General features: G+C 41.3%; 1 protein-coding gene across 2 annotated transcripts in view; it reads right to left on the bottom strand.

Annotated features, from left to right (window-relative positions):
- Window positions 1–897: 897 nt before the first annotated feature.
- afap1l2 (actin filament associated protein 1 like 2) overlaps window positions 898–15,282 on the bottom strand; it is a 203,936-nt gene continuing 189,551 nt past the window's right edge. The window contains exons 15-19 of one of the 2 annotated variants that reach the window (XM_033033925.1): window positions 12,178–12,355; window positions 9,950–10,114; window positions 4,575–4,768; window positions 3,115–3,237; window positions 898–3,022 (exon numbers count right to left, since the gene is read on the bottom strand). In XM_033033925.1, coding sequence (XP_032889816.1) covers window positions 2,996–3,022; window positions 3,115–3,237; window positions 4,575–4,768; window positions 9,950–10,114; window positions 12,178–12,355 — 687 coding nt within the window. In that variant the 3' untranslated portion in view covers window positions 898–2,995. Of the gene's footprint in view, window positions 3,023–3,114; window positions 3,238–4,574; window positions 4,769–9,949; window positions 10,118–12,177; window positions 12,356–15,282 lie in introns of both variants that reach the window. The other variant, XM_033033924.1, reaches the window with a different exon arrangement.

Genomic DNA, 15,282 nt, shown 5'->3' on the forward strand with positions numbered 1-15,282 from the left:
TTTGTATGCGTATTTTAGAAATACGGCATGGAAACATGTCCTTTGGCCCACCGAGTACAAGCCAACCCATTCACACTAGTTATATGTTATCCTATTCAATCCTCCACTCCCTACACAAGGAACAATTTACTGACCAATTAACCTACAAATTCGCACTGCTTGCAAGGAAACCAAAGCACCCAGAGGAAACCCATCCAGTCACAGGGAAAACGTGCAAACTCCAAACGTGCAAACTGAGGTCGGGAACGAATGCGAGTGTGTGGAGCAATGAGGCAGCGGCTCTACCAGCTGTGCCACTGTGTGGCCCTTAATGCAGCTATGTACATGAATCGTACAGTTTTATTCTTCCAACATTCTCACTTATTCCCCCTGGAAGAAGGAAACCTGAGCATCTGGAGGAAACCCACACCATCACAGGGAGAACGCGGGAACTCCACACAGCATCTGAGGTCAGGTTTGAACCTGGTGCTACGAGGCAGCAGCTGAACCATTGTCCCCCCCCCTTGATGTTAAAGGTCCTAAACAAGTTGTTTTCAATTTATTGAATAGACAGAAACAGAAAGAAACAGCTCCCTCAAAGACAAAGTATTCATAATTATAATTCTGGACTTTTTAGTTGCATGAGTTTCAGTAAACAAATCTAACGGTTAAGATACATAAGTTTTAAGAAATTCTAAATGTATTAATTGAACCAAATGTAGAGATATGCCAGCAGGAAAGCGGTCCCAACAACTGTTGAAATATCAATAAAATTCTATAAATGAGCAAGTGTGTCCATAACATCACTAACCTGGTTTGCAAAGTAATATCCTTTAATTTATTTGGGAATTGCCCTTCATTGAATTCGAACAGTGTGGTTCACCTGTCTGAAATAAGTACACCAGTTGCAGAGTTACATAATGGGGAAATATTATTTATTTCAAGAGATCTGACATAAGTAATTCTCCCTGCATACTTTTGTTGCTGGTATATAACAAACGTGCTTTTGTAACATTTCACAGGTAAGTAAATGTATTTACAATGTTGCAAAAAGGGAGAAAAAAAACAACATGTTTTTAAAAAGTGCCATATTTTCATAAATTTCAGGATTGCATGTCAGAAATTTCGGATTATAAACAGAATTGTTGAGAGACAGTTTTGCTGGAAATCCCCTCCCATCGGGCAAAAGGCATACAAAAGGTATAGAAGTGTGAAAACGCACACCTCCATATTCAGGGCCAGTTTCTTCCCAGTTGTTATCAGACAACTGAACCGTCCTACCTACAACTACAGAGCAGTCCTGAACTACTATCTATCTTATTGGAGACCCTTGGACTATGTTTGAATGGACTTTGCTGGACTTTATCTTGCACTAAATATTATTCACGTTATTCCCTTAATCATGTATCTGTACACTGTGACTGGCTCGATTGTTATCATGTATTGTCTTTCCGCTGACTGGTTAACACATAACATAAGGTTTTCACTGTACCTCGGTACACGTGACAATAAACCAAACACAAACTCAATTTGGTTAAGTACTATTAAAGATGGCAGGAAATGGAAACTTTTTAAAAAAGAAGCTATTTTAATTAATTGGCTGGCCTTTGTGAAAATCTCTTATTGAACATAAGTTTCTCCTGTGCCACTCATTGCATATGCCAAAATTCACCAACAAAATCAATGGTAGATTCTTCAATCTGAAGAATCTACCGAGACCCTTCTTCAATCTGAAGAAGGGTCTCGACCCGAAACGTTGCCAATTCCTTCTCTCAGTGGATGCTGCCTCACTCACTGAGTTTCTCCAGCATTTTTCGTCTACCTTCGATTTTTCCAGCATCTGCAGTTCTTTCTTAAACAAAATCAATGGTTCAATTTGATCTGTATAAACTGACAAGCTTTCTGTTCCTGACTCCTATCTTACCCTTGCTGTTAATCATTTAATAGGAGGCATGGCTCATTTAACCTACTCTTAGACTTCACATTGCTCTTTATGGAGCTGTACCTGCCAGCTTTGCCATCTTCGGGAATTACAGGCGGATTAGTTGGAATATTAAAGATTGGAATTTCAGCAGGGATTTTGTATTTAGGTCCAAAATTATAATTTTTTTTATTTACTGGATATGAAAAGCACCAGCAAAGTCAGTATTCACTACTCGTCTCAAATTCCCCTTTAACTATGTGCCTCTGTCAGCCATTTCAAGGGGCAGGTTAGTGTTGCCATGTGGTTGCAGAGTTACACATGAACAAGATGGGAACATGAGCCTCCACAGATGCTGCCTGACCCACTGAGTTGCTCCAGCATTTTGCATTCTACACATGTGCAATATAAGGTTGACACTATTCCTTCCCTAAAGGACATTAATGGACTAGCTCTCTTTTAGGAAAAGAAAATCATTCTGTTTTGCAGATATTATAACTGATGTCAATTAGTCAAATAAATTTCTTGGCACAATTGGGTTGGATTCAAACTCATTTGTCCAAACAGTCAGTCTTGGCCTTTGGATCAACAAGGTAACCACCACACCATTGTATCCAATAATATTCAGCACTAGTGTGGTGTGCTTGTTGACACCTTTCACTGGTCACTCAACCATCACCTTTTTAAAGGTATCTTAATAAACAGGAATTTTTAAATTGCAAGACAATATTCCTTATGTCATACATCTGTAAGCTCCAAAGGAAAAAGAAGGTCTGTTAAGACAGTATTTATTTGCTTGTCAGTTAACTCTGCTGGAAGTTGTGTACTTGGTTTTCTTAAGCATTCGGCTTTCAAAGGTGAAATAAAGAACCTTCAAAATCTTCAGATGATTTGTAGTAACGGTCCACGATGTTAGTATATGAGTTCATGTTGAAGATTCGGGCAGTAGAACGTTTCTTTTATGAAGAAGCGTGCCAAGTAGAAGTGGCTTACTATATCTGACTTCCATGAATAGATGAACAAAAATATCTCTCTGTTCCAAACGCTATGGGTTTTTTTCTCGCTATTATAGTCCATCCTACTCCAAATTATTTTCTAGCTGGCAGCTTTCTTTTCCCATTCCTGGCAGAAACAAAAAGGTGCAAACCGTGTTAATTGATAAGCAGGTTCCTGCTTAGAAATCGTTAATAATTTTCAATGAGTTAAAATTGTACCTTTGCTTTTTGTAGGACAGTCCCCTTTCCAGACTGCATAATCGATAAAGGTCTATTCTTTAATGTTGCAGCAGAGTTCACGGGTGAATTATCAGGAATGTTGGTCATACTCGCCGACTTAGCCTGAGGAAAAGCAACAGGACTAACATTGAGATCTTGTTAAGTGACCTGCACCTGTCCCCTTGTGTATATTTCTTATTGACTGAACATTCCTCGCTGAAACAAGATTAAACATCGTTCTGCTCAGAACTCATTAATAATCCCTTCCCATATAATAAATGTTTTAATAGCAGCATTAAAGTGAGAAATACAAGGTATATGAATATATAAAAGCAGACCAAGATGTTTAAAATAGCTAACAAATTAAAAGCTAGTCTATAATGTAGGGTTCCAAATTATATGCGTAAATAATATTCTGTATGATAAAAAGTAAAACGGTATAAAATGTCAGGTTCCAAGGCTCCAAACAGCGAGAATATCCAAAACTTAATCAGATTGTCATGCATCAGATGATGCTAGTTTTTCAGGCAATTTGCTTCACTTTACAGAAGGGCATCTTGGGATATTTTGGGCAGGTAGTTGGAGCCCTTATACCAGTGATATGGCTCTCGATCCAGAAGAATCAACCTCTCACGATCTACCCGGTCAATGCATTGCAGTAAGAACAGCCTAAGAGTGAACTATGGTGCAGAAATCTAAAACAGAATATTCTCTGTTGTCAAATCCAATTGTGAATTTAAAATAAAATAACATGTGTCAGTGGCATAATCAGTCTTATTCCCACCTGCTGGCCTCTTGTTTCTCCATTGTAAATTCAAACTGTTAGATATCTGCTCTTTCACCATAGTTCACTCTGTTTTTACTTCTGAATAGAAAGCGAAAGCCCTGGTATAAAGGGCTCAGTTATTTAGGTCTGGGATGGAGAGATATGTTTTTGTTCAGACGCGGAGTAATTCTACCCAAGAGGGCCTTGGTCACACAGTTGCTGACTACATTCAAGGTTGAGATCAGTACGAGATCTATGAGCACTAAGGAACTGAAGGAGAATGAGTGATGGGCATTAAGGTTAACTTTAAATAAGGATTTTACACGATGGCATAGCAGGTTCAAAGGTCTATGGACCACCTGCTTCTATTACACTTGTTGCTAACTGTGAAACACATGTTGTTGAACCAAAAGAACCAAATTCTACTTCATGTGGTTAACAAATGGTCTTGCAAAACACTTCATATTACCATATTACCATCTTAGCTATTACCATAAAAGAGCTGGAATTGCAAACTATATCGGCAAATCATATTCAATCAGGCTCTGCTGGAATTTAAAACAAATCGATTGTCAATGGTTAACAGTTAATAAGCTTTCTTACTAGTTCTTACTAGTACTAGTATCCTTAATACTAACAATACTGTTAGTATTAACTAACAGGTGAATTCATTCAGCAGGTAACTGTTACATACGTTTGAGTTGAGATTGTCAAAGTGACTGCTGTCCACAGTCGTCCCCAGTGTCACTGGTCCTGACTCGGCTTTCTTCAAGTTCTCTTTCACCGAGACCAGTTTCAGTTCCAGGTCCACCCGGCTGTTCTCCTTTGACTTGCATTCCTCTTCTATCTGACGCAGCCTTTCCTCCTGAGTGCAAAGCACCTGCTTGTCTGACATGTTTAACAGAATGAAAGTTATTCTTCTACTCATATGTAAAACTTAAAAAAAATGTAATCGCTGTTGCAACGTAGGGAAACTGGCAACTAATCCAAGCATGGAAAGAGCCCACATCATTTGAGGAGGCCCAGGTGGTATGTAATGGTGTGACTTGGATGAGCAACAAGGCTGATAGTATTAATTCTCCTGTGACAAACAGGCAAGCTGGACTTTACAGGACACTATTTTCAGTTTCAATCAATGGATAATTATTTTTTGCGTCCTCAGAGATTAACATTTGTCAAGCGCCAATTAAACTACAAATCTGTCTAGTGCAGGCGATTAGAACAGGTTGACACATTTTCCCACTTGTGAGGTTAGGGCCATGCACTGTTTCGTGGAGAATAAGAAGATTGTTTCAACATAAAACAGAGCAGCAAAGACACAGACCCTTCGGCCCAAACGCTGAACTTGACACCAATTTAAACTAATCTTTGCCTACATGTGATCTAATTCTCTGCATTACCTTGTTATCCATGTGCCTTTCCAAAAGCCTCTTAAATGCCGCTACCTGCTTCCACCACTACCCCTGGTGGTAAGAAGCAAGTTTTAATTAAATAAGAATGCTGGAAAGAGGAAGAAAGTCTGGGAAATTTAGATTTTGAAGGAAGAAAGTTCCAATGTAAAAGCCAAATGTAAGTAGATTTAAAAAAAAATCAAGGTGAGATATTAGATTCTAAAACTAGCAGGGGAAAAGACAAAATGACAATAAATTCTCCTTACTTTTCTCTAAAGTTTTACTGTTCAATGCCTCCCCAGGATTAAAGGATGATGTGAAAATTGCCTTTGAAGATTATCAAGTTTCAACAAGAGGCAAAATCTATTTAAAATGAAAGGTTGCAGACTGCTTTAAAAAAGCAAATAGGGTTTTGCCAAACAAACTTATATAAGGTAGAAACAAAGAACTGCAGATGCTAGTTTATACCAAAGATAGACACAAAGTGCTGGAGAACGACTTTTACTCCAGCACTTTTGTGTTTAAATTTCTATAAGGGTCCATTAACTAGTTTCACCATCAGCAATTGTTAGTTTTGGCTTTTGAAAGAAGAGAATCAAACACAGAACAAAACCTAAACTAAATCTACACCACTGTAGTTACGCTTCAAACAAGGCTCAGTGTAACTTAACTAAAAACATTTAGTTGTCTGCTATGAAATAAATAGATGTGTTGGAAGGAACTGCAGATGCTTGTTTACACCGACGATGGACACAAAAAGCTGGAGTAACTCAGCAGGTTAGGCAGTATTTCTGGAGAAAAGTAATAGGTGATGTTTCAGGTCGAGACCCTGCTTGGCCTTTATATTTATGGAATTAATTGGTACTTTGTTCACACTCATTGATTCAGAGGATCGTATGCCACATATGTTCATGTTTACTCTAAACATATCACCTTCCTCAAATTCTCTGCAAAGAAAAAATAGTTCATCAGCTTCCAATGCAAGGAAAACAGTCTGAATCCAATGGTAATTGTTGTTTTCTTCTGCAGTCTAGCTCGAGAAAACTCGCACAACCCGATGCTATAAATATCATCCTTTCATTTCATTTCATCCATTGGGTTCCACTTTAATTTGTTGGCACATTGGATAAAACAGACTGACGCACAGCACAGATGTAAACAATCATTTGTCGCCATCGAGCTCTCAACAGCCACGCATCCATTTAAAGTGGTCTACTGGTGCTGGTATGTGGGGCCAGGCTGAAACTCAAATAAAAGAAGAACTGCTGGAAATATTCAACAGATCAGGCAGCATCTGTGAAGGAGAAACAGAACTAACATTTCACGCTGTAGAAAGAAAGAACTGCAGATGCTGGTTAATACATTAAAAAACACAAAGTGCTGGAGTAACTCAGCAGGTCAGGCAGCATCTCTGGAGAACATGGATCGATGACGTTTCAGGTCTGAATAATGGTCTCACCTATCCATGGTCTCCAGAGATGCTGCCTGACCTGCTGAGTCACTTCAGCACTCTGTGTCTTTTAACATTTTCACACTGATGACCTTTCATTGGAGCTTTCACTAATCTGAAACATTAACTAGGGTTCTCTCTCCACAGAGCTGCCACGTATTTCAACTTTTTCTGTCTTATTTCATTTTTCCGGCATACATAGTATGTTGTTGTTGGATCTGAAACTCAATTGTCTAAAAGTTCATCTAGACAATATTAAACACTCAATATAATAGCAGCACCACCTTGTAGCTTGCCATTAAAGTTGACGGGTGAATTTTGAAGGCAAAGGAACAAGTCTGGTGCTACGTTTGCCCCGTTTAACAACAAATTATTGATTTCAAGATAAATGGACTGTTGAGGTAGTGGTGATTTAAAGAAACTGATTACTTCATTTTACTGCCAACAATTGGCCTTGCTGGATTTTAAATTCATAGTTCATAAGTTATAGGAGCAGAATGAGGCAGTTTGGCCCATTGAGTCTACTCCGCCATTGAATCATGGCTGATCTATCTTTCCCTCACAACCCCATTCTTTTGCTTTCTCCTCCCATGACACCATTACTAATCATGAATCTGTCAATCTCCGCCTTAAAAATATCCATAGTCTTGGCCTCCACAGCCATTTGAGGCAATGAATTCCACAGATTCACCACTGTCTGACTAAAGAAATTCCTCCTCATCTCCTTTCTAAACGTACATCCTTTTATTCTGAAGCTATGGCCTCTGGTCCTAGACTCACCCACTAATGGAAACATCATCTCCACATCCACTTTCACTATTCCGTAAGCTTCAATGAGGGGCCCCCCTCATCCTTCTAACCTCCAGCGAGGACAGGCACAGTGCTGTCAAACACTCATCATATGTTAACCCAATCATATCTGTGATCATTCTCGTAAACCAACTCTGGACCCTCTCTGTCCAGAGGAGGCTTACGAGAATGATTACAGAAAGGGTTAGGTTAACATAGCACATGCCAACACATCCTTCCTCAGATATGGGGCCCAAAACTGCTCACAATACTCCAAATGTGGTCCGACCAGTACCTAATAAATCCGCACCATAGCAGGGAAGCAATGTTGAGGCTTTAATCTCTTTAAAGTTGCTCCTGTAATCACTTCAACAGTGACTCACCACAACTTTGTCTTGGATCAAAGCATTCAGCTATGATGTATAATTGGACCCATTTGAGTTCTAATCCCTACACTTGAAGAGGTTAAAGGAGACATGCTTCTGGTGTTTAGGATGATGAAATGTTGACGATTTCAACGGTGGAAGCCAGAATAAGTGTTTGAAATTCTTTGTGAGAAATATCATGAGAATGTGAAATATACTATTGCAGAGTAACAATTGTCCAGAACTAATTCAGACGTTTAAACCCTGTACATATCAGCCACCTCTGCTGGAGTGCAACTCCTCAGAGAAGCTTGCTCAAGTGAATGTGCCTCAGTATCTGGGCAAATGATCAACCTGCCTCAGTGCACGTAGCAAAACCACTGAGACAGGAGAGTTCACAACCTGATCTCTACATTTGCTTTCTTTATCTTTTAAGTTAGGCTCCTGTCTCACAACATACAGCAAAAGTCCAAGTAAACACTGGCTAATTGAGTGGCATGGTGGCACAGTGGTATAGATGCTGCCTTACAGCATCAGAGATCCAGGTTCACTCCTGACTACGGGTGCTGTCTGTATGAAGTTTGTACGTTCTCACCGTGACTGCGTTGCTTTTATCCGGGAGCTCCGGTTTCCTCCCACACTCCAAAGATGTGCAGGTTTGTAGGTTAACTGGTTTCGGTAAAATTGTCCCTGTGTGTGTAGTATAGTGCTAGTGTATGGGGTGAACGCTGATCGGCACAGACTCGGTGTTTCTGTGCTGTATCTCTAAAGCCTAAAAAAGTCTAAAACCTCCTGTTTCTATATTACATTTGTCAACAAAAAGAATAGCATTCCGACTTTAAACTACAGACATTGGAGTAATTTACCTTGGCCAAGAAGGTCTCTATTTTTGGAACTGCAGACAGTTGAGTTTTTTCCCCATTCCCCAAGGATGGATTACATTGCCCCAGTGCAAACTTTATAGTGTTTTATTTTCTTCCCCCTAGATTCAAACGTGCCCATTTGATAGTTTTTATCCAAGGCAATTTCAACACACTAAAGTGTATTAGCAAAGTGACTTAGTCGAGCAACTTGCTCCAGTTTCCAGGGCATTGCTGGTCTTATCCTTGTTATTGTGGAAAAGCATCATGTGGAGACCAACATGGAAACTTGGCAAGAGAACCATTATTCAACTGTGTAACTGGGCCTCTTGCTGGCTGGCAACAGAGCTATCCAAGGACATTAGAATGACAGGAAAAATGAGGAGCTTTAATCCTAAATAAAAGCATTCTTTATTTGCCACAGTAAATGCACATTCAGGGCCTGTTTTGTAAAACCCAATCTATCTTCGGTTTATTCCCAATAAACTTCCATTTGGCTATGGAGCAAAGGAAGTGAATAAAATGCAGACATTGACGAAGGGAATTCCACACTGTAGATCTGTTACTTGTCACCAATGTGAATACAATCCCCTCAATTGTTGGTCTATTATCACGGTTAAAAACAACGGGCCAATCAATCCATTGCAGCAACAGTACAATTTGCACAAACTGGTCCAGAATCCATTTTCGCCTCATGTTTGTTTTTGAATACTTCAGTGGCCTTTCCCCATTGATGGAAATTACATGTCTAGCATCATAGAACATAGAACAGTGCACAGATCATGTTATATCTTTACAATTGAAACTGGGTTGTAACATTATAACAGATCAGATACAGCACAGGAACATGCTCCTCGGCCCATAATATATGTGGCAAATATGATGCCAAGGCAAACTCTTATCTGCCTGCACATGATCCATATCCCTCCATTCCCTGCATATCCATGCGCCTATCTAAAAGCCACTTAAATGCCACCACCATATCTGCCTCTGCCATCCCTGGCAGTGCGTTCCAGACACCCACCATTCTCTGTGCAAAAGACTTGCCCCGCACATTTCCTTTAATTGTTATTCCTCTCATCTGAAAGCTATGCCAGCTAGCATTTGATATTTCCATCCTGTGAGAAAGTATTTGACTGTCTACCCTATCTATGCCTCTCATATATTTGCAATTTCAATGTTTTGCAGAGTACATTTTTCATTGAGACCCATACCTTTGCAAACTGCTATTGTGTCCTTCACTTCCCTCTTCTGTTTCCTTAGCAACATCAGTTCATTCCGAAGCTGTTCTTTCTCTTTCTCCAGTTTTTCTTTCTCTTCAAGGTATTTTTTAAGGTCTGCCTCAGTTCGATTTTTTCCAAATTTGGTCTCGATTGGTGCTGCTGAGAGATTGAAATAATCGGCAACATGTTAGCACAAAGCTTGCCAAAGGATGCCAGGGGAAATTTTAATAGCATCGCAGACCACAGATGGAATTGCACTGATGTTTGATCTCAAGATCAGTGGGCTCCACATCATTACAAGTTATGATTGTTAGTCAGTCAGTACTGAATTTCTGCAAAGACGTGCTGGGAAGCTCTTGCCGAGTCGTTCCACAGTTAAGTGTAACAGATGACTGGTTAGATATTACCATTTCAACAAGAAAATCTAACATTACATTGTATAATAACACATATCATTATTGTGGAGTGTGGGAGGAAACCGGAGCATCCGGAGAAAACCCACGCGGTCACAGGGAGAACGTACAAACCTCGTACAGACTCCAACTGGAGTCAGGATCGAATCAGGGTCCCTGGCGCTGTAAGGCAACAACTCTATCACTGCACCACTGTGCTGCCCTGATGATTATATAAAATAATTTTTCATCTCTACTGTTATAGCCGTAATGAGCAAAGGATTCCAGGACATTGCCATTTGCTGAGCAAGGAAAGATTTTCCTTACATAACTCTACATCTCTTGACAAAACTTATGTAATTACAATTATTATAATAATATGTCTGAATAAGGTCCCAACCTGTATTATCACTTGTCTATTTTCTCCATAGATGCTGCCTGACCTGCTGAGTTACTACAGCATTTTGCATCTATCATAATTATGTCTTCTCTCCTTCCCTCTGCCAGCCCCCCCTCCTCTCCGTCTTTCCTTGTACCATCAGCTAATGGGAACAGCTTTGCTATATTATCACAGGGGGTGGCACAGTTATATAGCTGGCAGAGCTGCTGCCTCATAACATCAGAGATCTGGGTTCGATCCTGACCTCGGCTGCTGTCTGTGTGGAGTTTGCATGTTCTCCCTGTAACCGTGTGGGATTCCTCCACTTTCCTAAGACATGCATATTTGTAGGTTCATTGGTTGCTGTAAAAGTGCTTTGAGTGTGTAGGGTGTGGATGGAAAAGTGGGATAATAAAGAAGCGAGTGTAAATGGGTGATCAATGGTCGGCATGGACTCGGTGAGCTAAGGGCCTGTTTCTATGCTGTATCTCTAAAAGTAAAACCTTCATCATCTCTTCTACTATCTCCATCCCCACTTCCCTCAGCAAGTCATGAGATGCAAGTCATCCAACTCAGATGACATCCATGCTAAGCATAAGCAGGTTTTCCAGTACCCCTGTCTATTAACTTTCACCCTGATTGTTAATATTGACTGCTTCTACTCTCTCCACTTCCACCAATGTTGTGTCAGATTCGTCTTTCGCACGAAACACTGACATTAAGTTCTCCTTAAGTATTCTTGCTTTGTTCTGTGCCTCTAAACATATGTCACACAAATATTTATGAAAGAATTGCAGATGTTGGTAAAATCGAAGGGTGAGGCAGCATCTACGGAGAGAAGGAATTGGCGACATTTAAGAAGGAGACCCTTCTTGAGACTAAGTAAATAATGATAGAGTAAATGGAAATGAGGAGGAACAATTTCTGACATGTGTTCAGGAGAATCTCTTGACCTATATGTTCTTGGCAGAATGAGGAAGGACGTGTGTTGTTGAATCGGGTGTTGGGGAATGAGATGGATCAAGTACGCCAGATATCTGTAGTGCCTCGTTGAGTTGTGTTGCAACTGTGACCTTGTGCTGTCTGAGACACCTGTCGGAGGGCAGCACGGTGGCGCAGCGGTAGAGTTGCTGCCGTACAGTGCCGGAGACCCGGGTTCGATCCGGACCAAGGGTACAGTCTTACGGAGATTGTATGTTCTCCCCGTGACCTGCGTGGGTTTTCTCCGGGAGCTCCGGTTTCCTCCCACACTCCAAAGGCGTATGAGTTTGTAGGCTAATTGGCTTGGTAAAATTGTAAATTGTCTCTAGTGTATGATGGATAGTGTTAGTGCACGGTGATCGCTGGTCCGCCTGGACTTGGTGGGCCAAAGGACCTGTTCCCATGCTGTATGACTAAACTAAACTAAACTTGATTTGACCCGACAGGGAGAGAGTGGCAGTGTTCACCTGCTGCTCCTGGCTTCTGTTTTTCCACACACTCTGTGACTGGCTTCACTTGTTGGCTCGTTGCTTGCGTTGAGTTCTTGCTCTGATCGCCCGATGGTGGCACTACTTTCTGATTGCCAGGAGGTTTGCTGCTGGTATTGGAAGCTTTCTCTTCAAACTCTGCTTTCACCTGAGAAATCTGAGATTGAGAAAAAGTAAAAAAATTAACGTTTTCTTCTGCACACGGCAAGTTCTGCAAAATACTTGGTTTTCACCCGCATTGAACACCAACACCAGGAAACAATGTGTGTAGGAAGGAACTGCAGATTCTGGTTTACACCTAAGATAGGTACAAAGTGCTGGAGCAACTGAACAGGTCAGGCAGCGTCTCTGGAGAAAAGGACCAGGTGACGTTTCAGGTCAGAGCCCTTGTTCAGACCAAAGATCCTATAGCGGAGCAAGATAGATCACTCCTTATAAATGCAATGGGCTGACGTGTAGTACGCAACGGAACAGAACGTGGGCCTTTTTTTCATCCATTTCAGTAACCCGACACAACCCGACCCGACCCGACTCGCAGTGTAATCAACGTTGTGGGGGAACAGTTTGGGTTAATAAATTAAAATTCTGTAAATGAGGAGAAGATTTTTACCAAATAACTTTTATTTTTACGAGGATGTTTCCGTAACCGGCTTCCGTCTCCGCACTAGCTCCGCTATGGGATCTTTGGTGCGGAGACGGAAGCCGGTTACGGAAATGGGGCCGAAAATTACCCATGAATCTGCCCATGACCGTACTATGTATTTTTCGTCGAATTATCTATCTTGCTTGCTATAGGATCTTTGGTTCAGACTGAAAGTGGGTGGGGGGACTGGAGGTAGGAAAAGGCCAGAAGAAATCAGGGCTGGCAACAGACTGCCATCCTATTAGTTCCATTCTTTGTATCCCTGTATCTCTTCGTTATCACCTCTTCCCCAGTCAACAGTGGGCCATTCTGTTGGGTACACCCTTCCTTGGTTATCTGTTACCGGCCCTTATTTGTTCTGGCCTTTTCGCTCCTCTCCACTTTCCCCCCCCCAAAACCCCCTCAACTTTCAGTCTGAAGAAAGGTTCCAACTATATACGTCACCCATCCTTATTCTCCAGAGATGCTGCCTGGCCCGCAGTTACTTGAGCACTTTGTGTTTATCTTCAGTATAAACCAGATCTGCAGGTCCTTCCTACACACGATGTACAGCCACAGTTTGTCCAATTGTTGCTTGCACATGACAACAGTTGCTTACATTCACTCCCGTGTCAATGATTTTTCTAAGAGTTTAATATACAAAGGCACATTTGTTTTACAAACGGTTTGCTTGTATGAAATAAAAGCTCCTTTCCAGCTTTTTATTTGGCAAGAAGAATGAGAAGAATAAAGAAGCTTTGATGGGAGAGACCCATCACCTCAAAGTGATTCACTAATTGCAGACAGTGAAAACTCTGTAAACGAACATTGCTCATAGCATGTTTTGCCTTTGAAAACCCTCTCTACACTGAGGCAGGGTGAAAATATTTATAGTTGAAGGCTTGCATTCCGTCTTCAGCCTCCAGGTAAAAAGATGTGAAAAAACACTCAAAGTACACAAGACAAATCAATGGATATATACAAGCATGCTGTGGTGAAATAGTTAATTACTGATTTAAAAGTTTTGGAAGTTACGCTCAGTCCGTCTTGGCCTACACGATCTCCCAGTTGCCAAACATTTTAACTGCCCTTCCCATTCCCAAACTGACCTTTATGTCCTGGGCCTCCTTCACTGGCAGAGTGAGGCCACATGCTAATTGGAGGAACAACACCTCATATTTTGCTTGGGCAGCTTTCAACCTAGCAGTATCATTCTTGATTTCTCTAATTGTAAGTAACCACTGCATTCCCTCTCTCCCCACCCCTCCCCCATCCTAGTCATCCATCTAGTTCACCTGTTTGCTTCCTTGTATCCCTTCGTTATCACTTCATCCCTAACCTACAGTGGGCTTCACCCTGCTTTGGTCATCTGTTGCTGGCCCTTCTCCTATCTCTAGTTCCCTCCTCTCTACTTTCAGTCTGACGAAGGGTTCTGACCCAAACCGTCACCCATCCTTTTTCTCCAGAGATGCTGCCTGACCTGCTTAGAAATTTGTGTCTATCTTTGGTATAAACCAGCATTTGCAGTTCTTTTCTACATGTCTAAAAGTTTTGAAGCCAACTTCAGGATACTTTAGACACAGTAACTGCAGATACTGGTTTACAAAGGAAGATACAAATTGCTGGAGTATCTCAGTGGGTCAGGCGGCATCTCTGGAGAAGCAGGGTCAGGTGATGTTTTGGATCAGGACCTTTCTTCAGACTGATTGGAGGTGGAGGGTGGGGGGGGGGGGGGGGGGGGGGGGGGGGGGGGGAAGCTGATAGAGAGGTGGGGGCCCTGGCAAGTGATAGGTAGATATTGGTGAAGGGGGTTTGATGGCAGATGGGTGGTCAAAGGCTAGAGATGGGAAGAAGACAACGGGCTGTGAGATAAAGAGAGAAGATGCACAAAATGTGAAGCGGGAGGAAGGGATAAAGATGGATAGTTTTGAATACCTTACTTTCTAATCTACTTATAGAATTTTGCAACTATAGTAGTTGATCAACGTATAATTACATCACTGTACTTGGACACTCTGGATCTCCAACAAATGGCACTAGGCTACAAATCGCTTTAGAATAGGGGATGTCCGTGTCACCAAGAGTGCTAAGTCATTGTGAGCAGCTTCCTTCAATTCAATAATGCATCATTATCTTTCCTAGGTATAAATATCACCACTAATTTGATCTAGTACCATCGATATGCCCAAGAAATCGCACCACACATCTACCTACTCTGATAATTCAGCAAGTCCCCAATGACCTTTTCCACTTTCTACAGATGCACCGTAGAAAGCATCCTATGGCAATGGTTCAGAACCGCAAGAAACTGCAATGTAAACAGCCTCCTTTCCCATTGACTTAATCCACTGTTTATGCTTCCTCTGGAAAGGAATCAACATTTCCCAAGGATCCCTCTCAGCCTGGTCATTCCTTCTTCTCTCCTCGCCCACACCACAGCTTACATATGATCAGATTCAAGA

The sequence above is a fragment of the Amblyraja radiata genome, chromosome 15 (assembly GCF_010909765.2).
Source record: "Amblyraja radiata isolate CabotCenter1 chromosome 15, sAmbRad1.1.pri, whole genome shotgun sequence".
Classification (NCBI taxonomy): domain Eukaryota; kingdom Metazoa; phylum Chordata; class Chondrichthyes; order Rajiformes; family Rajidae; genus Amblyraja; species Amblyraja radiata.